We start from the raw sequence: 25,292 nt of genomic DNA, 5'->3' as shown, positions 1-25,292 counted from the left end.
GCTGAATAGTGACTCTGTGATTAAGAAGGTGAGCTCTGGAGGCAGACCATTAGGCAACCATTAGGCAACCATTAGGCTTTGTGTCAACTTCAGCAGCCATGACCTCGGGCAAGTAATTTAATCTCTCGGACCTTAATTTCTCAACTTTAAATAGGAATAAATGTATATCACTTGTAAGGCTGCTATGAGGATTGGATGAGTTAATTCCTATAAAGTGTTGGGGACAGTGCCTGCTTATAATTGTGCATGTGCCACCCTCCGGGCACTGTATTACATGAACCATCTTGCATGCAGAAACCACACAAGGTCAGTGTTATTGTCTGACATGGGCCAGGCTCTCCCAGAGACAGACCTCAAGACAAGGATTCAAGTGACAGCCGTTTTTTTTGTGTGTGTGAGCTAATCCAGAAACATAAGCAGGGAGCAGAGAAGTAAGACAGAGAGGGTGAACAATGACCACTGCAGGGAACTCGGAGACACTTATAACACACTGAAGAGCCATCCCAGCCAGGGAGCCAGGGCTTTCTTTATACACTGGCTCCCATCAGTCCCTGGAGGCTGCTCCTAAAAGTAGCATGACCAGTCTTCCCTGTTTGCCCCAGGCTATAAGTCCTATGTCTGAGAAATCCCTCCTTCCCAACCTGGATGGTTGACCACACTATCTGGACAGCGTTAGTTCCCCAGCACCCAGCCTGTCACATGTCACCCAGAGCAAGCCCACAGATGCAGGTGCTGGCAATTAGAAGCTACCACACATTATAATGATCAGGTCCAAGGGAGTGAGGTCAGGACCTCCAGTCCCATTTTAGATGTAAGAAAAGTGAATGTCTAAGAGGCAAAGTAATCTGCTCAGTGTCATACAGCAGGAAGGGGTCTGGGAGTGAGGGGTTCAAGCCCAGGTCTATCTATCAGCCCATACTGATCACTGAGCTCCACACTCCTCTTTCCACAAAGCTTAGAGACACAGACTGGAGGAGCCTGAAGTACCTCAGGAGATCAGTTAGCTCACTGACTGGAAACAAATATCCACTGACTGACAGGTAGCATTCATGGTTCTGGGGAAGGGGCAGGAGGTGGATGTCAGAAAATAAGGAGGTAGGGCCTATGGCCAAAAGGAGAGCATGGCATGACTACTCAGCTCAGGCTGATTACTGCCATATGGGAAGGGAGGCCCAATGTTACTAAACCATCCAATGTTTCAAAGGAAGCTGGATTTTTATGGGGAAATCTCCAAAGTATTACATGTTGTCTAAGAATTTTCTGAAAACATATTGTGGACCAACCCTGTGTGGACCAAATACAGCATGACATCCCCTGGCTGCCTGAATCCTGTCCTGTGGCTCATCCACTCACCCCAGTAGGTGAATCTAGGGCTCATGTTGGTGTCTTTCCTCAATAGGCATCGCTACAGAAACGGGGGCTGGCTCAGTCTGCATCTAGTACACATATTCACCCATTTTGAGCTTTTTGTCTTTCCTTTTTGCCTTTATATCCTTCTGGACACATTTCCACACGTATGTCTCAGCTGACATCCAGTGCACAGGCCCCAGAATAGCCATGCTGTTTACAGTTAGTAAATAGCCAATGCCTGCAGTCCCCCAGCTAACTCCTGTGTCCTGACTGCCCAATCCTTCCCTAGGATCCCCAGAAACTCCAGGGTTAACTTCTGGCAGAGGAAGGACCTCAGTTGACCTTGTGGCTGGAGTCCTTTCTCATTTTTCAGTGCCCAAGTATCATCCCTTTATCCTTCTATGTCTCTCCCTCTCCCCATTATTTCCTTTCTTTTTTAAACTAGGCAACCACCTTCAATCCTAGTTGATTCAAGGATATAACGTTATCAACAGTGATGTGCAGATAAATGTTTAACAACCAGCTCTTGAAAGTAGTGGGGAGTCCATATTTGTAGGATTTGCTGACTCCCATGGTATAAATACTCCCACCCTGGCCAATTTCAAGCTACCAACATGACCGAATGTGGAGTCGACAGGAGATGTGCAGTAGCTCACCATCATACAATATTTACTATATAAATGCAAATAACCTAAAAAGCATAGGTTGTAGTAAAATACAGTGAAATCATTAGGAATTAATGGGTTCTGAGCATTTATTACCTTTTTTTCAACAATAACTTATCATATTGTTAGTTGATGGAATTTAATGTTTAATAATGCCTGTGTTTCTCAACCAGGTCACAAAATTCCTGAAAATTTTAGCAGTCAGCTCTTGTAAGCCCACATGAGCTGGTTCCAGCATACCACTGGATGAATAAATGCAAAAGCAGAAAAATAACGAAAACAGGTGCATGGTGGTCAAAACACAAAGATTGGAGGGGGAGTCACCAACCATCCTCAAGTGGGCAACTCCAGTGTCTCAATTCATCCCCAATCCCCTGCTTCTGCTGCTCTCCAGCCTCACCATGCCCAGCCCCACCTACCTGCAGCAGGAAGTCGAAGAGTGCCAGGCGTGCCCACTCGGCGTGGTGGAGGCCCAGGCAGGGGGCCTGGCTTGGCCAGCTGCAGCCACGTGCCAACAAGGCCTGGTACTGGAGCCAGCCCAAGGACAGAGAGTTCTGGTCATCGTCTGGGTCACCCAGGTGCTGCACATCGGGCGCCCACCAGATGACGGGTCTTGTGCTGCCATCTGTGTATCGGTAGGGCAGCAGGGAGCTCCGGAAGTTCCGTGCCACAGCAGGTAGGCTCCGGTGCAGCCCCAGCACCCGGTCCACGTGGAAGGCCAGGACCTCCAGCAGGTCCCCAGGCCTCTTGATCAGGCCGCAGAGTCCCTGGGAGCAGAGATGGCTGAGCCCAGAAGACATGTCCCGAGAGGCACCCGCATTGGAGAAGCCAACCTGCAGCACCTGCCCATGGCCAGGCACCCTGGCTTTGCCCACCACCTCCCCCTGGGCCAACAGCCAGAGCATTTGCACATCATGCTCTGTGAGCCATGGGGGAGCCTGCCCACTGGTCCTCAAGCCGGGCAACAGACCAGGGGTCTCAGCCTCACACCAGACAGATCCTTGCAGCTCCCCAACAGAGCCAGGCCACCGACGAGCCCCTGCAGATGGTGTGGGATGCCCCGTTTGTCGCCCACCAGTCAATCCTGGAAGATTCCTGCCTTCTGCTGGGTGGGACCGGAGGGTCGGTCCAGCGGTAGCTTTCCAAGCCTGTAAAGCTGTCATGCCATGTCCTGTGAGGGGGCCAACCAGGGTGCCAATTTCATTCTGTGCCTCTCTGATGAGACCATCATGCCAGGGGGGACCCAAGTCTTTGGCTCCTGGACTCCTAACTTCATCCTCCCCCAGGAGCACAAGACGCCGGGTACTGAGTCTCAAATCTCCTAGAGATGCCAAAGTAATGTCCCTCCTGACCCTCCCTGGATGCCTGCTGTCCCCTCCCAGGGCCTTCCTGCTTCTGTCCACTGGCCCTCTGTGGCCTTGCTCCCCAGCACACATGGGGCTAGGCAAGGCCCAGCCTCTCCAGAGCCCTAGGTCTCTTGCCCGCTGCCTCCAGCTGGAGCTCAGAGCCTGCCGGCTGTGGGGGCCAAGGGCACCCATTACCTCCTGGGGCTCCATGGGACCAGGGTCTGGGCCAGTAGCAGGATGCTGTGGGGGGAAGCGAGTGACAGCCACCGCAGACAGAGTCATCAGGAGGCAGAATGCCATCACCAGCCGCCTTTTGCCACGCAGCTTTCTCCAGAGCCAAGACGCCTGGGGGACAGGATAGAAAAAGAGAGTCTGAGACCTGGGAAAACATCCGGCCCAACCCACAAAACAACAGGGACAGTGAATGAACATCTTGGGGGCACAAAGAGGGCAAAGATGGCGGAGTACACCTAGCTGCCTTCGAGGCAGGAATGGGCAACCACAGCCAAGTGCAGTCCTGCTTCAAAGCTGAGCTCTTGCCTTGCCTTCCCGGGTGGCCTTTGCTGATGCCTGCAGGCTGCCTTGGGCTCCTCCCCCTTGAATAAAGGGCCGCTATGACACTAAGAACCAAGCACCGGAAGCATCTTTTTTTCACATCTGTCCCTCACCACTGAGTGTTTGGACCCTCTCTCCTCATCTCCATGTGAATCCTAGGGCCCACTCCGTAAACCTCTAATCGTCTCCCACAAGCAAGCTTTTCCCTTTTCCCTTTTTAGGGCGCAGACTGCCCCACTACAGGCGCCATTGCCCAGCCTCTCCTGCAGCCAGGTGTAACCATGTGACTAAGTCCTTGCCAAGGCACTTCTGCCTGCACCACCTGCTCAAAAGGAAGTTGGATGCCCTGGCCTTTCTTTGCACACCGACGTGGTAGCACCTGCTCCACATGTGCGGGCAGGGACACACTCTGGGCAGCGATTTTTTTTTCAGTTTATCTACTTATTTTCATGGTGGGGGCAGGGGAAGAAGAGAGAGAGAGGGAGAGAGAATCCGAAGCAGGCTCTGGACTGTCAGCATGAAGCCTGATGTGGGGCTCAAACTCGAGATGTGAGATCATGACCTGAACTGAAATCTAGAGTTGGATGCTTAACCGACTGAGTCACCCAGGCACCCCTGGGACAGTGATTTTTAAACACATTGTTCCTGGACCAGTAGCATCAGTATCCCTGGGAACTTGTCAGAAAGGGAAGTTCTCAGGCCCCACCCCTCTTCTCCAGACTCCAAGGTACCTATACTGCTGTGAGCCAGCAGGTAGGTCTATGTCCCAGGACCATGCAGCCCCAAGGCTGAACACCCTGCTTGAGGCACGACAGGGTGGGGATGAGTAGGCTTAATCACAGTGGGGAAATCAGATGAAAGCAGGTTTCTGATCTCTCCCCACTCCAGTCAAGGGACACAGGGCAGGGAGACAAAGCCTAGAGAAGATCTTCCTCATAAATGTGGGCTATCAAAACCTGGAGTCCATCTGGAATCTCTCTCCTCTTCATGGTCTACCATAGGCTAAAGGTTGAGGAGAGGACTTTGTGTGCTCTGTATCTCCCCACCCCCACATATGTACACATATATACATAGACATATATACACACATGTACACATATACACACACACTTCCACCAAAATAGCTCTGTGTTCTTTCACTAGGTAGGTTTGGTCCATTTATGTTACTTGATATGCTGTACATGTTTAGTCTTTGTTTTGTCATAAATTTTTATGGCATATTTTCGTACTTCTAATTTGGAATTCTTTCAGTAGGTTTTCAGTTACTTTTGTTTTGTGGTATACACCTTGATGATCGTTTGCCCTTAATCGTCTACCTCTTTGAACAGTAGCTCTGAATCCCTAGTATGAACAACCATAAAATTAGTACCTGCCCTCTCCTCTGTCCCCTACCACTCTGTTGTTATTCAATATTAATCACTTGCATTATCTATTTTAATGTTTGTCTTTGTACAATTAAATATGCTTACATTTCTACTACATCTGGCAGCTTTAAATGATATCCCTTGGTTCTCAGCTGTTATTAATGAACAGCAAGTTTTTTCTTTCTGCCACCTTTTCTTGGATTCCCCCTTCCAAATTTGTATATTTGTATTATTTTTAAATTGTTAGAATATAAAACTTGTACCTTCTATCCCACTAGTCCAATACTCATATGTGTTCAGGTCTTAGCTCTTCAGTGAAATACATTCTTTGCATTCTCCCTTCCCCTTTGCCCTAGTTTTTCATTATTTCTTGGTTAGCTGAAGCCAAAACTCCACAATTTTCTTAAGCAGTGCACATGTGAACAAAATTCTCTGAGTTCCTTCATGTTCAAAATCGTTTTTCTATAGCATTCATACCTGAAGGAAATCTTGACTAGAAATAAAATATTTTGTCACAGTTTCTCTGAATGGCTTGTGGGTCCTGCTCCACTGAATAGATGGATGTTTTACCCCACCTAGTTGCCATAAGAATTTTCTTTTCCTCTACATTTTTTCCAGCTTTATTGAAGTATAATTAACAAATAAAACTGTATATATTTAAAGTGTATACTTTGATATACATATACATTATGAAATGATCACCACAGCCAAGTTATTTAGCACACCTGTCACCTCACATAGTTACCTTTGTGTGCGTGTGTTGAGAATGCTTAAGATCTACTCTCTGCAAATCTGAAGTGTACAATATGGTATTCTTAACTACAGTCACCTGCTGTACATTAGGTCCTCAGAACTCAGTCACCTTATAACTGAAAGTCTCTATATTCTTTGACTAACATCTCCCCATTTCCTCCCTCTCCCAGCCTTGGCAACCATCATTCCACTCTATTTCTATGAGTTTGACATTTTATTTTTAGGTTCCACATACAAATACCATATAGTATTTGTCTTTCTCTGTCTGGTCTATTTCACTTAGCATAATGCTCATGGTCCACCCATGTTGTCACAAATGGCAGGATTTCCTTCTTTTTTTATGGCTGAATAATATTATGTTGTGTGTGTGTATGTGTGTGTGGTGTGTGTGTGTATATATATATATATATATGTAATATATAATATATAAAATATATAAACATAATATATATTATACATATATATTTTTTTCTTTATCCGTTCATCTGTCAGTGGACACTTAGGTTGTTTCCTTATCTTGATTATTCTGAATAATGCTGCAATGAGCATAGAAGTGGAGATATCTCTTCAAGACACTGATTTCATTTCCTTCAGATATATACACACAAGTGAGATGCCTGGATTGTCTGATAGTTCCATTTTTTTGGCTTTTTGAGGAGCCTCCATTCTGTTCTCCAAGTGGTTGCACCAATTTACAATCCCATCACCAGTGCAGAAGGGTTCCCTCTTCTCCACATCCTCCCAGCATTTGTTATCTCTTGTCTTTTTGACAAGAGCCATTCTGACAGGTGTGAGGTGATCTTTTGTTTTCTTTGAGGTCCAGTGATGTTACTAGAATATATATCTTGGTGTTGACTTTCCTGGGTCCGTTTTTCTTGGTGTGATACACTTTGTTAGAAAAGGTAGATTTAAATAGTTTTTTTCGCCAAAGTTTTCTTAGACTAAGTTTGAAGTATGATTTCCATTCCACTATTTTATTTTTATTTTTTCATCAGGCTCTTTAATTACATATATGTTGGATCTCTGTTGTCTGTCTTGTGGATCCTTCCATCTTTTCTCTCTAATCCTTTCTAACTATTTTCATTTCAGTTTGTTCATGTTTCTCATGTCTGTATTCTGTCTGGCTTATTATGTTTTCTCCTTGAGTACTTTCTCTTTTTTTTTAATGTTTTTATTTATTTTTGAAGGAGAGAGAGTGAGAGACAGAGCATGAGCAGGGGAGGAGCAGAGAGAGAGGGAGACAGAGAATCCGAAGCAGGCTTCAGGCTCCGAGCTGTCGGCACAGAGCTTGATGTGGGGCTGGAACTCACGAACCACGAGACCATGACCTGAGCCGAAGTCAGACGCCCAACCGACTGAGCCACCCAGGCGTCCCTTCCTTGAGTACTTTCTAATTTCTACTAATTCCAGTTAATTTCTAGTTTTCCCCATTTCTTCCCAGATCATATTTCACCTCTTCCTGCTACCTTACCATTTTTTTCTTGAGTTCTTGCATTTCTCTTTTGTAGTGTTCCTTCAGAGAGGATTTTTTTTTCATTGAGCTTTACAAATTCATAGTGAAGCGATTGCTCGAAATTTTCACCTGTTTCAGAGTGACTGACCTTCATCTGTTCATAAACTTTGCAGTTCATTGTTTCCTTTTTTCCTTACAGTGTCTCCGTATGGATGCCAAACTCTTCTTAGAAGTTGAATGAGTCCATCGAAAGAGGTTCCTATAGACGGGCCTGAGGTGAATCTGAAATCACGGCCAGGCTGCTTCCTGCAAATCAGCCTTGTGAGCATGGTTCTTCATGCTCTGCCTCTCCTCTGCCTCTCTCATCTTAATGGTCCAGGTGGAACTGCTGGGCAACCACAGTCACCCTCATCTTCACAGCCTCTTTTGCAGACAAGACGAGATAGAGACCTTGCTTCGCAGCTATATTTGTATCGGTGCTTTCTGGGATCTGCCACCCCTGGGCTCTCTCCTCCCCTCTCTCACATCTCCCAACACTGCTCTGCATGAAATTGACCGCTTTTTTACACAGCTCCCAAGGATTCTGGTGTCTCCTGAGTTAGCCTTAAAAGGAATTTTCATTTCGTCTTCCATTCTCTTTGTTGCTTTCAGATGGTTTCCAGGAGACAGTGGCAAGTATGCAGTTTATGCAGCCACGTTCATAGTAACAGGCCTTGGTGGCACATTTTTAAGAAGAAAGGAACATGCCCTAACAGAATGCAGTGACTAGGGCAGGCCACAGAACAACCAACTTTTTCCAATGTCTATGGTCAGGAGCCACAGTACCCAAACAGCTCTGGGAAGTCCAAGAGTTTTGCTCCCTCTGTACATTTTCACAAGATCTATTCACTAGCTTTGTGGAAACTGAATGCCTCCTCCAGGTATGCTGACCACTTAGCACTCCCAAGACACCACCCTTAAAGAGTGCCGTGGAACAGGAAGAGAGGTGGCCCACCTCTCACAGATTTCTAGAAGTCAGAGAGAGGGGAAGGGATCACTAGGTCAACCAGAAGTTCTCTACTTCTCCCCACCTCTAAACATGTCCCTCCTTCAGTTTCCAACCTGCTGAAAGGTAGCACCATCCACCCAGATATCCAAGCCAGAAATGTGGGCCTGATCTCCACTCCACCCTTGCCTCTGCCTCCTATATCCAAGTCCTGCAAATGTTCCCTCCTAAACATCTCTTGAATCAGTTCAGTTCTCAATGGCCACTCTGTCTCCCTAGGCCCAGACACCCTCTTCTTTGCTAGGATACTTAATTGGTCTCTCCCTCCAGCTCTGCTCCTCTGCAATCCACTCTCCACACACTGGGTCACATCCTTCAAAGCCTCTTTGGAGAAGGTCTAAGTGCCTGGAGTGGTTCAGCCACACTGAATGTCTTTCATTTCCTAGACAGTGCCAGACCCTCTCTATCTACACTTTACCCATGCTGTTCCATTGCCTGGAACACTCCTCTCCCTCCATTCTCATTATTTAGGTTTCAGTTCAGATACTACCTCCCTGGGAAGCCTTCCACAGAGGCCTCTCAATGGGCTGGATGCCTTAGCTATGTGCTCCCATAATATGCTGCTCCTCCCTGAGCACACCCTTTCATCCTTTACTATATTTGATCATATAAAGTCTACTGATTCACACAAGTGAGACATTGGCTCATGTGCTGTTGTGTCTTGGGACTATCACAGTGCCTGCCACACAGGAAGCTCTGTATGAAATGGGCCCTCAGACAAGAGGGGTTTTCAGAGAGGGACAAACACCGCTCCCTGGCCTAGGGCACTGCTTGTCTGCTGGTGAGAGGGCTCCTCCAGTTCTGGGGTTCTTCCCTGCTTGGGGCTCCAGGAGCTTTCTCTTATTGGAAGATGCTTTTTGTGCCCCATGTTATGGTCCTCTTGGCCAACTGATGACTGATTCCAGCTGCCCCCTACAGTGGACAATCCCCTTGCACACTGCCAGCTTCCCACCTCAAGTGCCTGATTCACTCTCGACGTTCTTGCCTGCTCTCAGGGAGGCACAGGGGAAGTTAAGGCCTTTGGTGACAACCCTCAGCCCAAATGGGACAAAAGTCAGTGGATAAATGCCCAGTCTCCATCATTCAGAGGGACAATTCTGAGAGGCATTCTACATGGTTCCACAGAATGTCTCCAGTGGAAATGAGCCTTTTTTCCATAAAACAAATGATTCTTGTCACCCCCTAAGATGTCTTTATCTGATAATCCTTTTGACGTGAGATTCTAAATTTTGTCCTGATTGGATATATTTTAATTTGGTCTTTATTACTATTTAAAACACACACACACACACACACACACACACACACACACACACACAATACATGCATAAATAAACACTGTGAAAAACCCAAGTAATATTAAGACAATCAAACAAAATGTGAACATCTTTTCACCTCCCCAGAGGGGAGCCACAGTCAACAATCTGGATGTACCATCTTCCCAGGTCTGTTTCTTTTCTTTGCATTGAAACGTGCACATATGTCACGGTGTATTAACTTCCTGTGACTGCCATAATCAACATCCACAGACTTGACGGCTTCAAACATCAGAAATGTGTTCAGTATCAGTTTCATGAAGGTGAAATCCAGGTGCCAGCAGAGCCATGCTCCCTGTGGAGGCTCTAGGGGAGAACTCGTCCAGCTTCTGGAGGCCGCTGGCATTCTTCAGCCTGATTTATGCGCCATCACTCTGATTTGTGGCCATTGTGCTCCTCCTTTTCTGTGTGTATCAGATCTCTCTTTGCCTCCCTCTTATAAGAACACATGCGATGTCACTGGGGGCCTGCTTGGATAACAGGCTCCAGGATAGGCTCCCCATCTCAAGATGCTTAACTGAGATATGCAGAGAGTCTTTTTTTCCAAATAAGGTAACAGCCATAGGTTCCAGGGATTAAGATATGGATGTCTCTTGGGAGATTATTTTTTCATCCACCATATGTGATAATTATTTTGAGCATAAAAGAGAAGACCGATCCACAACTTGCCTGTTGACCTAACAATATGTCCTGAAGCTTTTTCTGTATCTGTCTATGTAGAGTTACTTAACTTGCTGCATAATAGTTCACAGGGAGAAGATGCCATAATTTCTTTAATCGTTTCTCTACAGGGAGAATATTTAGATCATTCCCAATTTTTATTAGAGCCAAACAGTGCTGCACCGACCACACAGGACATACAGCTCTGGGGAAACTATGAGGATTTCTATAGAGGAGACACCAAGAAATGAAGCCATTGGGTCCCACTTCTTACTGATACTAACTTTTCATCGTGTATCAGTTATTATCTCCTTTAATCCTCATGCAGATGAGGGACATGGGAATTATTTCATTCCTAATTTACAGCTGAGAAAACAGAAAGATCCAGAGTGCTAACATTTGCCCAGGGTCCCACAATTGGCAAGAATACCAATATTTTTAATTAAAACTAAAAAGAGAAATGGGCAGAGAAAAAGAAGTCTGTTTGGGTTTTTTTTCCTCTTCTAAAAAGAAAAATATGTTTTCATGTTGGATTCATAATCTGTATCCTTAAACTTTTGGATGCCGCTAGAGAAAAATAAATCATCTTTTTAAAAATGTTTGAAGAAGGCAGACTGTTTTGATCCTCTTTTCGGCCTTACTTGGCTTCCGACAACCTGGGGAAAGTTGGCAATTGTGCGGTTGTGCACAGAGAAAGTTCAAAACGGCCATGAGCAGATGTCCCCACAGGGCCACCCAAGTAAAGCTTTGGGAAAAGAAAAGCAGCTTTGATCAAACTGAAAAAACTTTCTGTGAAGAGAAATATCCAGCTGAATAACAAAGAGTACAGTAGAGAAGGGGAAAGGGGAATGAAGCAAGATATACTAGAAAGTCCGCTGATGGGACCCAACCGACGGATGCCCTTGCTACACACTTGCCAGCTGAGCCCGCCCCCAAACTCCCCATCCAAAACACACACACACACACCATCTTTTCTGTTCTGCAGTGATGCTGGCGGCCTGGAAAGAGGAATGGTGTGACCTTCACTGTCTATTTCTACAGCTGCTCTATTTCTCCTCCCCTCCGCAAACCTCCATTCCTCACTCTTTATTCCTTGGAGAAGATGCCCGCTGGCCTGGCAGTCATGTCCACTCACAGCTGCAGAGGAAGAGGACTGAAAAAAGGGGAAAGCTAAACAGGAGGATTTGGGGAAAACACAGCTGAGTTCTAAATCAGTTTCTGCCCTTTTGAGCTGTGTGACAATGGGCAAGTTATACAACCTCTCTGCCCTGTTTCCTCAGTCACAAAATGTCAGAGAATGAGACAATTCCTCTCTACAAGGACGGCCATGAGAAAGAAATGAGTCAAAATATGTAAAGGGTCTACTACATGCTTTGGTACATTTATTTTTATTTATTTATTTTTTAACGTTTATTTATTATTGAGAGACAGAGAGAGACACAGCATGAGAGTGGGAGGGGTAGAGAGAGGGGGAGACACAGAATCTGAAGCAGGCTGCAGGCTCCAGCTGTCAGCACAGAGCCCAACGTGGGGCTCGAACTCTCAAACCGTGAGATCATGACCTGAGCTGAAGTCGGACGCTTAACTGACAGCCACACAGGCGCCCCTGGTACATTTATTTTTTAAATTTATTTTTTAAAAATGTTTATTTATTTATTTTTGAGAGAGAGAGAACACAAGCAGGAAAGGGCAGAGAGAGAGGGAGACATAGAATCTGAAGTAGGCTCTAGGTTCTGAGCTGTCAGCGTAGAGCCTGACGTGGGGCTCAAACCTATGAACGGTGAGATCATGACCTGAGTTGAAGTCAGATGCTCAACCAACTGAGCCACCCAGGTGCCCCAGCTTAGTACATTTAAATGAGTAGTGGGATCGATGTTTCTGCCTCCACTCTCTGAACACACTTTACCTTTCTGGGATCTGAAAAATATACCCATCCCCTTTCCTGCACTTGGCATATTGTAATGTCAGAGTAAAAAATGGGATATTTGGGAGCACAGTTCAAGGCAGAGGCTGAAAGAGAAACTCCTTCATCATAAAACTACAAATGTAAGTTAAGAGGAGACCACCTTGGCAATGGGAAAGGTCTTGTCCATCCAAAGATATCAAGGATGGAACAGGAAGGAATTGCTTGGCTTAAAAACACGTTGGAAGGGGCACCTGGGTGACTCAGTTGGTTAAGCGTCCAACTTCGGCTAAGGTCATGATCTCACAGTTCATGGGTTCAAGCCCCACATCAGGCTCTGTGCTGACAGCTCAGAGCCTGGACCCTGCTTTGGATTCTGTGTCTCCCTTTCTCTCTGCTCCTCCCCCACTCACTCTCTGTCTCTCTCTCTCTCAAAAATAAGTAAACATTAAAAAAAAAAAAAAAACATGTTGGAAGGTGAGGAGAGAAAGGGTAGGAGCCAGAAAGGAAATATGTGGAGGGACTAAAAGGAACAGACTGAGATTTTGACAAGAGTGGGGGTTTGGGTTCCACAGCAACTGTGGGAAGGAAAGCCAGGAGAGTAGAAAAGAGCTCAGGCCACTGAAAGCCAGGAGAGTAGAAAAGAACCCAGGCCACAGGAAAGTGCTGTGCTGGGGACAGGAGCCATCCCCAAACTCCCTATCACTGCCTCCATAGAGGGTGGAAGGTAGCCCTTCAACATGAAAGGCAGTGATATTGGTGATATTTCTTCACTATTCTTCCTTCCTCCTCACCTTGCCATGGTTTCACTGAAAAGAGAGTATACCTCCCCACCCACTGTCTTTGACTTTGGCCACATGACTTGCTTTGCCAGTGGAATATTAGTGGACATCACATATGCCACATCCTAATAGATGCTTCGAATGTGCTTGTGTGGTTTGACCTTCCTCCTTGCAAACTTGTCCTCCAGTATGAGAGGCATAGGCCCCAGATGAGGCACCTGGAAGGGACCTGAACCCCATCCCCCGCCTGGAGCTAAACCAGCCATGCCCACTGGGCCTAAACTACACATAGACCTTGAACCAAGCTGTAGGTGTATATTGTAAGCCATTGAGATTGTAAGGTTGTTCATTATGCAGCATTATCACAGCAAAACTTAACTAATACAGATTTTTTGGTGGTTTCTGTTGGGTTCCATGTGTGCCCCTGGTCAGATAACAGCAAGACAGTTTAGTAATGAAGCGCAGTGCCTTTCCCTTGACTAATAAGGGCGTAGTGCTGTCACTACAGATGGACTCAGGCTGTGATGAAGATAATGACAGTACACCCTGGTCACAAACACATCCCAGGAACAAGTTTATTCCATAAGATGGGCAGATGGCATTGAGGGAGCCTTCTGTGAGATGGAAACCGGAGAGACCTTTGAGAAGGACTTTTTTGAAGAATTCCAGTACAAACTGGTGGCCTTTGCACAGAGTCAATTTCAGAAACAAGGACACTAGAGGAAAGGACTCGATTACGGTTTGTACTGTAACAGCCAGCAGGGGACTTTTTCTCATTTCTAAAGGGTCACAGAGAAAGGAATGTTCTACTTTGAGAAAATCCTGTCAGGATTTACTTTTGGGCCTTAGCCCTCTCTACCCCAGACCACTTCCCAGAATTCCCCGCTCTGAACCCTGACGTCCCCCTGTGCTTAACAACTGTGATTCCCACCGGCTGCTGCACGGGAACCAACTGACAGAGACAGAGGCAAAGCCATCTTTTCTCAACTCCCAGATATCAGAAAAGGACGACAAAACCCTGGTCCTCCACTCAACTGCCACGGGTGATGGAATAACATGCTGAGCAGGAGAGGTGGAGAGAAGACAGAGATCACAGGTTCCTCTCTCCATCAAAACAGATAAAATTACAAAGTATTTGTAAAGTGTTGCTTGGTGGGAGAACAGGCAGAGGGAAGCCATGTGATTGTGTGTGTGTGTGTGCATGTGCGTGTGTGTGCACACGCACCCATGCGCACGTTTAATAAAACTCATGTTTGGCCCTGGTTCCGGAATCATTATTAAAGGTGTGAAAGACCCCTCCATTCTGCCCCCCGACCTCTGCTCTCTTCTAAACGAAACGATCCCTACTGGCTGATCACTGATTCATCATCACTCAGGCTGTGAGTTAAGACTGGCAGAGATTTTGAATTTGGAGTTTCTGTTCCATTTTTTAAAGAACAGTTGAATAATTTTCATAACAAAACCATGAGTAGAGTGAAAGGGAATACATAAGCATATTTTCAGAGGGCCGGATTAAAACCACATGTCAGTTCTGTGAGTCATACTGCATGCTAGACCTGGTCAAATTCTGCTTTCCTTGGCTGAACCCAGAGTCAGGCTCCAGGCGGGGAGAAATTGATCTGGCATAAGTCTCTGGGGGCAAAGGCGACAGGCACAGCCCATTAGAACTTCTAGGCACACAGCGTCCCTCTCCCAGTAAGATCTGCTAGGTCCTGGGGGCCTGGAGCTCTTTGTACCACTGTGGGCAGAAGCCCAGGTTGCCTGTCTCCTAAGCCACCACCTAGCCAGGCCCCCTTGCTCAGCTTCATTGGAGACTTGTGATTTTCCTTCCACATCAGCAACTTCAAGGCAAGAAAGCACTTTTGCCCCTGTAATTTTTGGCCCAGCCAATTTCCAGGAAAAAGAAAAAAAAAAAAGCAATGATGACTAACATTTATTCAGTGTTCACTGTGTGCCTGGGGCTGTGTGAGGAACTTTACTTCTCTTAACTCATTTAATCTGTATGGCAGTCTTATAAGATAGGTATTAGTATTACTGTCCCATTTTACAGGTGAGGAAAACAAGGCATAGAGAATCAGGGTGACCCAAAGCTCACAGTGCCAGTAAGGACAGCACCAGGACATGAACCCAGGCAGTCTGGCTCCAGAGCCACTGACCTAATCACTGTGCCACTCTGGGAAGAGGCTGCCACCTAAAGCCTCTGCTCCAGCCCGGATCGTAAAAGACTGCCTTTGGGTCCCTGGGGCAGGCCCTGCGTTCGAAGGAGGCTCACCCCTTTGAGACTGCTCAGTTCATCTGTGAAATAAGGCTTGTGTGAGATCAAGGGTAGATGGCAGCCTTTTCTCAATGGGGAAAATTAAGGGAAAATAAAAACATTTCCAGGCTACGTTTACTTTTCTTTCAAAGTGAAAATAACTTTATCTCACATCCTACTTCGTTAAATAAAAGAATATCAGTGAGAGAATGCTACCATTTGACCCACTCAGATCTGTGCATACTTCAGAGGGAACATCAGAAGCAGTTCTCTAATAATTTCTTATTCTCAGGGCACCTGGGTGGCTCAGTTGGCTAAGTATCTGACTCTTGATCTCGACTCAGGTCATGATCCCAGGGTCATGGAATCGAGCCCTGAGTCGAGCTCTGTGCTGAGGGTGGAGCCTGCTTGGGATTCTCTCTTTCTCTCCCTCTTCCCCTGCTCAGCACTCTTTCTCTCTCTCTAAAATAAATTTAAAAATAATAAAAAATTTGTTTTCCTTAAATTAGGTCTATGGCTTAATCTCAAAACCAGACAGGTTCTAAGCCTCCTGCTCCTTCCAGAACCAGGTGGTGCCCACGTTTCTTCCAGCTCAAGCTTTCTTAGGAGTGTAGCTAGGAATACACTTGCAGCAAGCATAAGGGATAGACTTGTTGAGGCACAATGGTGTGCACCTGAAACTAACATAACATTGTGTGTCAGCTATATCTCAAGTAAAAAAATAAAAGACTATAGCCAGGAAATTGAGCATATCTGACTTGAGAGGTGAATACAATAGATTCGATTAATAATAGCCACTCCCCACAGTGTATGTACTAATGTGATGATTTTTACAATTATAGAAATTGTACAGAATGGTAGAGAAAGATTTAGAGAAGGACCTTGCTCAAGGTCACAAAGCCAGTCAGTGGCAGACAGGATTTGAATTTTTCCCAAAACCCACGTACACTCTACCACAGAATGATGAAGGAAGCCCTGGGAGATAGAAGTGAGTTTTAGGGAGGGGATAAGCATGGCAAAGGAACCTGGGATTTTGTGCCCCTTTCAACAACGTCCTTTGGCTTCACACAGTCTTTATTTGCAGCAGTTCAGTGGATGTGAAGTCCAATAAGCCAGCTTAGTCTTGTAAGTGGTGGTCTACACAGTGGGTTCTTAAGGACGGAGAAAAGTCCTTCTTAAAAATGAAAATCTCGGGGCGCCTGGGTGGCGCAGTCGGTTAAGCGTCCGACTTCAGCCAGGTCACGATCTCGCGGTCCGTGAGTTCGAGCCCCGCGTCAGGCTCTGGGCTGATGGCTCAGAGCCTGGAGCCTGTTTCCGATTCTGTGTCTCCCTCTCTCTCTGCCCCTCCCCCGTTCATGCTCTGTCTCTCTCTGTCCCAAAAATAAATAAAAGTTGAAAAAAAAAATTTAAAAAAAAAAAAATGAAAATCTCTTTTTATCTCCTCCCGCCCTTCCTTAACCTGCCCAGGTAAATGCTCTCCTTGGCACCTTTGAAGAAAAGCATTTTGAACAGGTAAAGGCACCATAGATATTTGACCTTGGGGGATTTATGGCTGAGATGGGGACTGAAGGTTACTTGGAGGTGACTTGAAGTTCTTGTGAGGCTCGGATTTAAATCCAGTTCGCCCCAGGCAAATGATCCCATGAACATCTGGCCAGGTCTGCTGCTTAGCTTCCATAACATAACTTCAGGGATGCAATCACCTTGTGATGTGACAGAAACCTCCTGGTTGCACGAATAACAACAGCTTGTGCTTGGGATGGGAATGAAGACCAAATAAGTTGCAACAAGTGATGGTTCTCAGCTAGGAAAAGAACTGAAAGAGGGAGAAGGGCCCCAGAAAACACAACTTACAAAAAAAGTAAAGAGAAGAATGTTAAATTTAGAAATGGCAGACATTAGTCCTCAGTGAAGATATGCTAAGCACTAAAAGACCATCTTGGCAAGCCCAGGAAAAAAGGCCTCCGTCACTCGTTCTTTCACCCCCAAACACCTCAAGGCCTGCCAAAACTTCTGCCAGCCATGAGGCCGGTAGGAAAACAACAGATTCAGAATCCAGGCTCCCAGAAGTCAAGTAAATTACGGGACCAAAGCAACAGCTGCCTAGTAGATCCTCAAGAATGAATGATGAATGAATGAATGAATGAATGAATGAATGAATGAATTGCATTTATTCAAAAGAGTCGCTAACACAGTGGTGGGATTCAATGTACACTAGGGGGGAAATTACCTTCTTTGGACCAGTAGTCTCAAAACCTTTCGATGACATGCACTTACTAGTAAACATTTTGAGCACATCCCTCTAATACTTCCCACATTAGTTTACCCAATATTTACAAACTGTAAGCAGGTAGTGCTAAATGAATATGTTCATTATAAAACATGAACAAGAAATGAAAAATTAGAAAAGGATCAGGTAAAACAAATGTAAACAGAAGTTTTAATATTTTTTATACTGTAATACAGTGAATTATCTAGTGTATCCCTGAGGCGCATAAGCCCCGCCCTGGAGACCTCTAATCTAGAAATAGTCTGTTTCTTCATACAAAAAATGACTCTGGCAAGGAATAATCTGAGTTTGACTATGCTCATCTGTTATTTTTAAAAAATGCATACTTACCCCTCAGTGTACTGAAGATGATTTGCAGGGGATATGGGACCAAATAAAATAAATATTTTCTTGTGCAAATCAGGCAAATCACCAAGATTGAGGTCAACAAATCTAGAGACTCTTGTCAGAAATAAATGAATCAGAGAACAGGTACATTTGAATGAGAAAATCAGAGTCTAATGAACACCTGTAGTCCTCAAATGTTCAGAAATGAAAATCAGGGGAAACAAGGTTAGGAAACAAGAGATTGGGAATTGTTGGCTTTGACTATCAAGAATATGAGAACTGGGGCAAGGTTAAGCATCTGACTCTTGATTTCAGCTCAGATCATGATCTCACCATAGTGAGTTCCAGCCCTGTGTTAGGCTCCGCACTGAACATGGAGACTGCTTAACATTCTCTCTCTCTCCCTCTCCCTCTGCCCCTCTTCCCTGCTCACGTACTCTTGTCCTCTCTCTCAAAATGAAAATAATGGAAGAACTGAAGAATGAGATTCTGCTGTGAGCCAGTGTTTATTCAACTCAGCACCGTCTAATAAGAATATAATGCTAACTGCGTATGGCATTTTAAATTTTCTAGTAGCCACATTTTTTTTTAAATTTTTTTTTCAACGTTTATTTATTTTTGGGACAGAGAGAGACAGAGCATGAATGGGGGAGGGGCAGAGAGAGAGGGAGACACAGAATCAGAAACAGGCTCCAGGCTCTGAGCCATCAGCCCAGAGCCTGACGCGGGGCTCGAACTCACGGACCGCGAGATCGTGACCTGGCTGAAGTCGGACGCCTAACCGACGGCGCCACCCAGGCACCCCTCTAGTAGCCACATTTTAAAAAGGGGAGGGGCACCTGGGTAGCTCAGTCAGTTAAGCTTCTGACTTCATCTCAGGTCATGATCTTCTGGCTGGGCTCACGAGTTTGAGCCCCGCGTCGGGCTCTGTGCTGACACCTCAGAGCCTGGGGCCTGCTTTGGATTCTGTGTCTCCCTCTCTCTGCCCCTGCCCTACTTGCTCTCTCTCTCTCTCTCTCTCTCTCTCTCTCTCTCAAAAATAAACATTAAAAAAAATTTTTTTAATAACTAAATAAAAAGGGGAAAGAGCCAGGTGATACTGACTTTAATAATATTTTTTACTTAGCCAAATACATCCGCAATATTATCATTTCAACATTTTATCAATATAAAATTGAGATATTTTACATTTTTCATAATACGTCTTTGAAACCCAATGTGTATTTCACACATACTGCACATCACAGTTCAGACCAGCCACATTTCAATATGTGTCTGGTGGCTACCATCCTGAACAGCACAGATCTGAACTGAGGCATAGATCCGTGGAACCCCAGGAGTCTACAGTGTTAGAGAAATGCTATACTAAAGGATAAACAGCACCGTACCACTTAGATCAACACAACTGTAAATCCAAACACAAAGGCAAGCATACAATTTGTAGTAGGGTGGCATTCCAATTTCCAGGAAAGTTAGATTCTAATAGAGCAAATTAAATTTTTTTTCTTTTTTTTTTCAACGTTTTTATTTATTTTTGGGACAGAGAGAGACAGAGCATGAACGGGGGAGGGTCAGAGAGAGAGGGAGACACAGAATCGGAAACAGGCTCCAGGCTCTGAGCCATCAGCCCAGAGCCGACGCGGGGCTCGAACTCACAGATGGCGAGATCGTGACCTGGCTGACGTCGGACGCTCAACCGACTGCGCCACCCAGGCGCCCCATCTAATAGAGCAAATTAGGCAAAAATTAAGTCTTGATCAAAATTACCCTTGAAAATCCCTTAAGAAGGAAACTAACACACATCAGTTTTTCCTTCAACATTAGAACAGATGTTGAGTGTTTTGTCTCAAGTTGGGAAATTCTTGTAGCACACTCAGCCTTGAGACACACACCAGACCATCTACAGAGGATTCTGGGAGAGGAAAGTTTGAACATAGACCTACCTCATTCCATTAACATTTAGAAGGAGATTAGCAATAATTAACACCAGATTTCTAATCAGCAAAGTTTCTAGTAGTAAAAAGAATCCAAAACGGAAAGGAAGGTGTGTGTAACAGGAGAAAAACAGGTCAGGGAGCTGCATCGAGAGCGGCAGGAAACAATTCAGGGGGGAGAGAAGGTGGCTGAGGGGAGAGGCAGCAGGCCTGATCCCTGCAACCTCCAGGGTAAGAGGACCCTAGGTGCGGAAGCCTCCCCAGCTCTCAGAAATTCTTTCTCCAAAGCAAGTTTGACTGCCCTCTCTTTGTCACACAAAATTTAAAGTACATGTATGATTGCCCCAAAGGTCCCCAGTGCCCATGGTCTAATTACACCCCCAGAGGCCCACCTGTTCCCACCTTCGCCCCTACCTTCCTCACCTTCTCTAATTTCTCACTGAGGCTCTTGGCAAAAGTAGGTGTTCCTGGAAGTCAGCTATACACCACCACCAACCCCTCGCCTCCTGCAACTTGAATCTCAGTTCTTCTCTTGTGAAAGGGATCGGGTCGATCAATGTTTCCCCATCTGCAGCTTTGTGTTCATAAATATATAAACAACCACTGTATCCCTGCCCATATACTTGCTAAGGGCTATGTGAGCCCTCTGAGCACAGAGCAGTATTTCGTAACATCTGGCTCCTTTTCCTCTGTCCTGGCCTCCTGCCCTGGTCTGGTGGGGCCAAACCCATTTCGGGGTTGATGTGACCGCATGCTGTTTGGATTGAGTTGCATAGAGTGTTAGAAGGAATGATCTCTTATCCTGGACTGTGTATCCCCACCAAGTTCCACCAAGAAGAGACACTGGAAAGGTTCTGCTCCTCTCCTGTGTCATGAAGTACAACTTCTCTCTGCATATGACCCAGGACAGGCTTTCTGGACTGGTCCCACAATGCCAGAGCTCTCGTCAGACAGAGTTCTGTCAACGTGAATATCCAGTGCTGGGCGTTCCCAACACTGGGGCATCTGGAATGGTGTATCTTGTGGGCAGGGGAGGGGCAGAGGTGGAAAGGGGGATGAAGAGCCAAGGAGAGAGCTCTCCCAGGCAGGAAAATGTAGGCTAAACTCCATTTGTCTCCTGTGACAGGCATCTACTGGGTACCTCTACTGGTGCACCGTGGTGCTGTGGGGTCCAAAAGAATGGAAATTTCCCTGTCTTCAAAAAAAAGTAATATTCAGTTCAGGAAATGGGTCCAGAAGAAGACTTTAAAAAGTAAAACTATGAAACCAAGAGAAAGTAGTCTTCAGTGTCCTCTCTGCCCCATTTTGCCCCCCAGTACAACTAAAACTAAATTGTCTATAACCCCAGACACTTGTTGGATGATTATACAGTTAATCTCATGGGAGTAGCACTGTAAAACAACAAATGTTAAGAACGGCAGTGTTTACCAAGTATTAATGTGTTTTTCCTATTTGCATTCCTGAGGACCTGTGTGAAGCTTATCCACTGACCTGGGAGTGTCAGAGCTAGCAGGAAAGCCTCCCTAGCTCTCAGAAATTCATTGTGTTACAGAAGAGATGCAAATGGCTGGACCAAAGTTCACTTTCTGACATGCAAAGTAGAATTATGTGGAAATTCATGGACTTGTATGCATAGCTTCTGTCTTGAGAGATTTCCTAGGCTCCTTCACCTCCCTCTTTAGCATCAAAGGCCAAACCTGGAGAATCTAGTTGATTTGGCCCAGGGGCCACCAGTTTGAAACCCCTGGATTATACAAGCTCTAAATTATTTCCACTTCTGAGATTCTGCAGCTCCCTGTATTTCCACAGACCCGAAAAGGAACTTAATTAAAGAGCTATAATCCGGGGCGCCTGGGTGGCGCAGTCGGTTCAGCGTCCGACTTCAGCCAGGTCACTGTCTCGCGGTCCGTGAGTTCGAGCCCCGCGTCGGGCTCTGGGCTGATGGCTCAGAGCCTGGAGCCTGTTTCCGATTCTGTGTCTCCCTCTCTCTCTGCCCCTCCCCCGTTCATGCTCTGTCTCTCTCTGTTCCAAAAATAAATAAACGTTGAAAAAAAAAATTTAAAAAAAAAAAAAAAAAAAAAAAAAAGAGCTATAATCCTAACTCTGGAAGTAGTAGAACACAGCATTTATTTGTTAAATAATGAGTAACTATTGATTTGCCTTGTTTTGGTAGATGGGAGTGGGAAAGCATCTGAAGGTCACATTGGTCTCACTTGACCCTCAGGAGCACACAGCCCTAGCCCGACCGCACAGGACTGGGCCAGCTGATGACAGAGTAACTCACGGTCCTCAAAGTGGAGGTTGGATGACTACTGTGGTAAACGTGGTAATGGCCTCCTAAGATATCCAGGACCTAATCCCTTGAAACTGTGGAGTTTGTGTTGAAAAGGGGGACTTTGAAGAAAAAGAAAGAAAGAAAAAGGGGCTTTGCAGGTGTGATTGAATTAAGGATCCTGAGATGGAGAGATTATCCTGGATTACTTGGTGGGCCCTAAACAGAACGGCAAGTGTCTTTACAAGAGGGAGGCAGAGGTAGATCTCACTACAGAAAAGAAGGCCATGTGATGAGTGAAGCAGATAGGAGTGATGTTATCTGAAGGTAGAGGAAGGGGCCACAAGCCAAAAAATGCAGTGGCTAAGCGAAGCTGGAAACGGCTTCTCCCCTAAAGCCTCCAGAAGGAAGCAGCCCCACCGACACCTTGACTTGAGCCCAGTGACACTGATTTCAGACTTCTGACCAGAACTATAAGAGAACAAATGGACGCTGTGTTAAGCCACCAAGTTTGTGGTAATTTGAGACAGGAGCAAGACGAAATTAATACAACTTCCACACTGTCTGCCGTAGAGATTGGCCATATGGCCTCCCTTAAGATGTCTTCCCACTGCAGAAGTCCCTGGGCAGCCCAGTTCTAAGAAGGCCATGTCCAGCATGCCCACCTTGGGAATCTAAGTCAGGGTAGGCAGTTGGTGGAGGCAGCCTAGAAGACTCAAAGGACCACCTCCTACCCTACCCCAGATGGAACAGCAGGGAGGTGGCCTTGGCCCTGACAGCTGGTCCAGGTCAGGGGCTCCTGACCACCTTCACCCTGGGGTTGGCTGCAGGTGGAGGGCACTGGCCCGTGGAGAAGCATCAGTGTGCACCAGCTCCGTCCAGAATGCAGAGTAGATGTCAGCAGGGTGGCACAGTGATTTGAAAATGCAACAACAGGCACATTGCCTCCAAAATTGGCCTCATTCCTGGGAAACTAAACCAAGCTCAAGAAGGGGGGAATGGCCATATTAAAATGAGGAGGGAGTTCAATAGACTGTCACCTTGTGGGCTGAAATCCACGTAGTGTCTGGGTCACTATCAGATTTTGTTTTTAAGGAAAGGAAAGGAATAAAAGAGGAAAGAGAGAAAGAAAACATGAGTTAATGTATCTCACAGGGATAAGTATCATTTCAAAAAACCTATGTACATGCATACACACATGTGGAGTCACAATGCAAAATATATTGCTAAGCACATCAGTAAAAGAAAAGTCTGAAAGCCAATGCGTTCAATGACATAGTTGTGGCAGTCAGGACCCGGTAAGAAACCACAGGTTTTTCCCTGAGTTCATGTCCTAAGAAAGCTGACAATGATGGTAGAGTCCCCCTCCCGAAAATCTGGGCATCATCGATGGCCACAGAGACCAAATCAGGGCCAGTCATGGCCAGAGAGCTGGTATCAGGTGATTTTGCACCAGAAACCCCCAGGTTAGCACAAAAGTCATGGGGAGGGGGCGGTGAACCGTAGAGAGGAAGAGCCATCAGTAGGAGTCACCCTACAGAACCATGCGTATCACATTAGCCCTCAGGCCCAGCTGGGGGAGAAGGCCAGGGTGTCCTAGCTCTTCACTTGTTTCTACAACAGTAGAGACAATGGCACCTATCTCCCAGGACTGACGAGGGTGTTTAATGAGCTAATGTGTCTAAAACTCATAAAGAAATCATAGGGACACAGCAACAGTTCAAAAGATGGTAGCTGCCATTATTATTATCCTGTGAAGAACGGACCGCGACAAAGGACAAACTGGGCTGAAGAACTCCCTACAGGTCCAACCTCTAGATGCCATGCAGCAGCCATTACCTCTCTCAGGAGGACTGGTTTCAGAACCATGCCTGTCCTGCTGGCACTGCCCCTCCCCGCCCCTCCCCTGCCCCCCACCTCTTCTGCCCCTCCCCTCTCCCGTCCCCACCTCTTCTCCTACAGCCTCTTCTCATTCTGGGGTTCAGGTCCCCAGGACAGTCCACAGCTGGTCCTTCATCCAACCAACTCCTGAAATTTTGAGTCTTCCAGGTATTCCTTCTACAGAATTGTGCTCACAGCCAGCGCCCTCTCACAGAGATGAACAACCAGGAGATGACCAGGACCACTTAAAGGACTTCAGAAGTGATCAGTAACAGCACAGCAGTTCAGCACAGAGGCTCCGTTATCCCAGCAATACTGCCTACTTGCTGTGTGCCCCTGGGCAAGTTACTCACCTTCTTTGCTTCTTACCAGGTCCCGACTGCCGCAGCTATGTCATTTACCCGCTGGCTTCCAAACTTTCTTTTTACCAATATGCACAGAAATACATTTGACAACGTGACCCAAAGTGTGTGTGTGTGTGTGTGTGTGTGTGTGTGTGTGTGTGTGTGTATAACTGAAATAAAAGCTTCATGAAATGACACCCTTAAGCAATGGAATGACTCATGTTGTCTTTCTCCCTTCTCTTTCCTTCTCTTCCTTTCCCTTCTCTTAAAAAATAATCTGGTAGTGACCCACTAATATGGAACTTGCCATTTTCTCACCTGTAAAATGAGGGAAATAGACATACCTACCTATAGTGGGTGCTATCCGTGCCTTGCCCATATCCCCTCCCACAAGCGGCTTTGACTCTCTGCCTTCAGGCTTGCTTTGGATGCTGGAATATGCCCGCCAGGAAGTTAATACCCCCCAGGATCAGCCGTCAACCCATGACAGACAGGAACTGGTGGGTAGAGTTCCCATCTGCTTCAGCTGTCAGGTAGGACGACTCTGAGGCATGTTCTACATAGTCCCCCTGAAGTCCCCAGCAGGAACAAGCTCCAGCCCGCAGCGGTAACCTGCTCCTTCCAGCACCCTGGATCAGCTGCCTCCTGGTCTCACTCTCCATTCCCCACCCCCTCAGCCTCACCTGCTGCTGTCTTATACTGCCATCTTCCAGATAAATTACTCACATTGGAATCCTTGTCTCAAGGTCTGCTTTGGGGAGAAGCCAACCTAAGACACAGCCCTATAGGGCAGTTAGG

General features: G+C 46.1%; 1 protein-coding gene across 3 annotated transcripts in view; it reads right to left on the bottom strand.

Moving 5' to 3' along the window:
* The window catches only part of GASK1A (golgi associated kinase 1A), a 68,336-nt gene that overhangs the window by 27,222 nt on the left and 15,822 nt on the right, over positions 1-25,292 (bottom strand). Inside the window, exons 1-2 of one of the 3 annotated variants that reach the window (XM_047876013.1) lie at positions 20,421-20,543; positions 2,435-3,706 (exon numbers count right to left, since the gene is read on the bottom strand). In XM_047876013.1, the coding sequence (XP_047731969.1) occupies positions 2,435-3,661 (1,227 nt within the window). In that variant the 5' untranslated portion in view covers positions 3,662-3,706; positions 20,421-20,543. Of the gene's footprint in view, positions 1-2,434; positions 3,708-16,635; positions 16,689-20,420; positions 20,544-25,292 lie in introns of those variants that run through there. The other 2 variants (XM_047876012.1, XM_047876011.1) reach the window with 2 other exon arrangements.

This window comes from Prionailurus viverrinus, chromosome C2, assembly GCF_022837055.1.
Source record: "Prionailurus viverrinus isolate Anna chromosome C2, UM_Priviv_1.0, whole genome shotgun sequence".
Classification (NCBI taxonomy): domain Eukaryota; kingdom Metazoa; phylum Chordata; class Mammalia; order Carnivora; family Felidae; genus Prionailurus; species Prionailurus viverrinus.
Note: the sequence above shows the minus strand (reverse complement) of the source record. Positions and strands in the feature narration are given on the sequence as shown.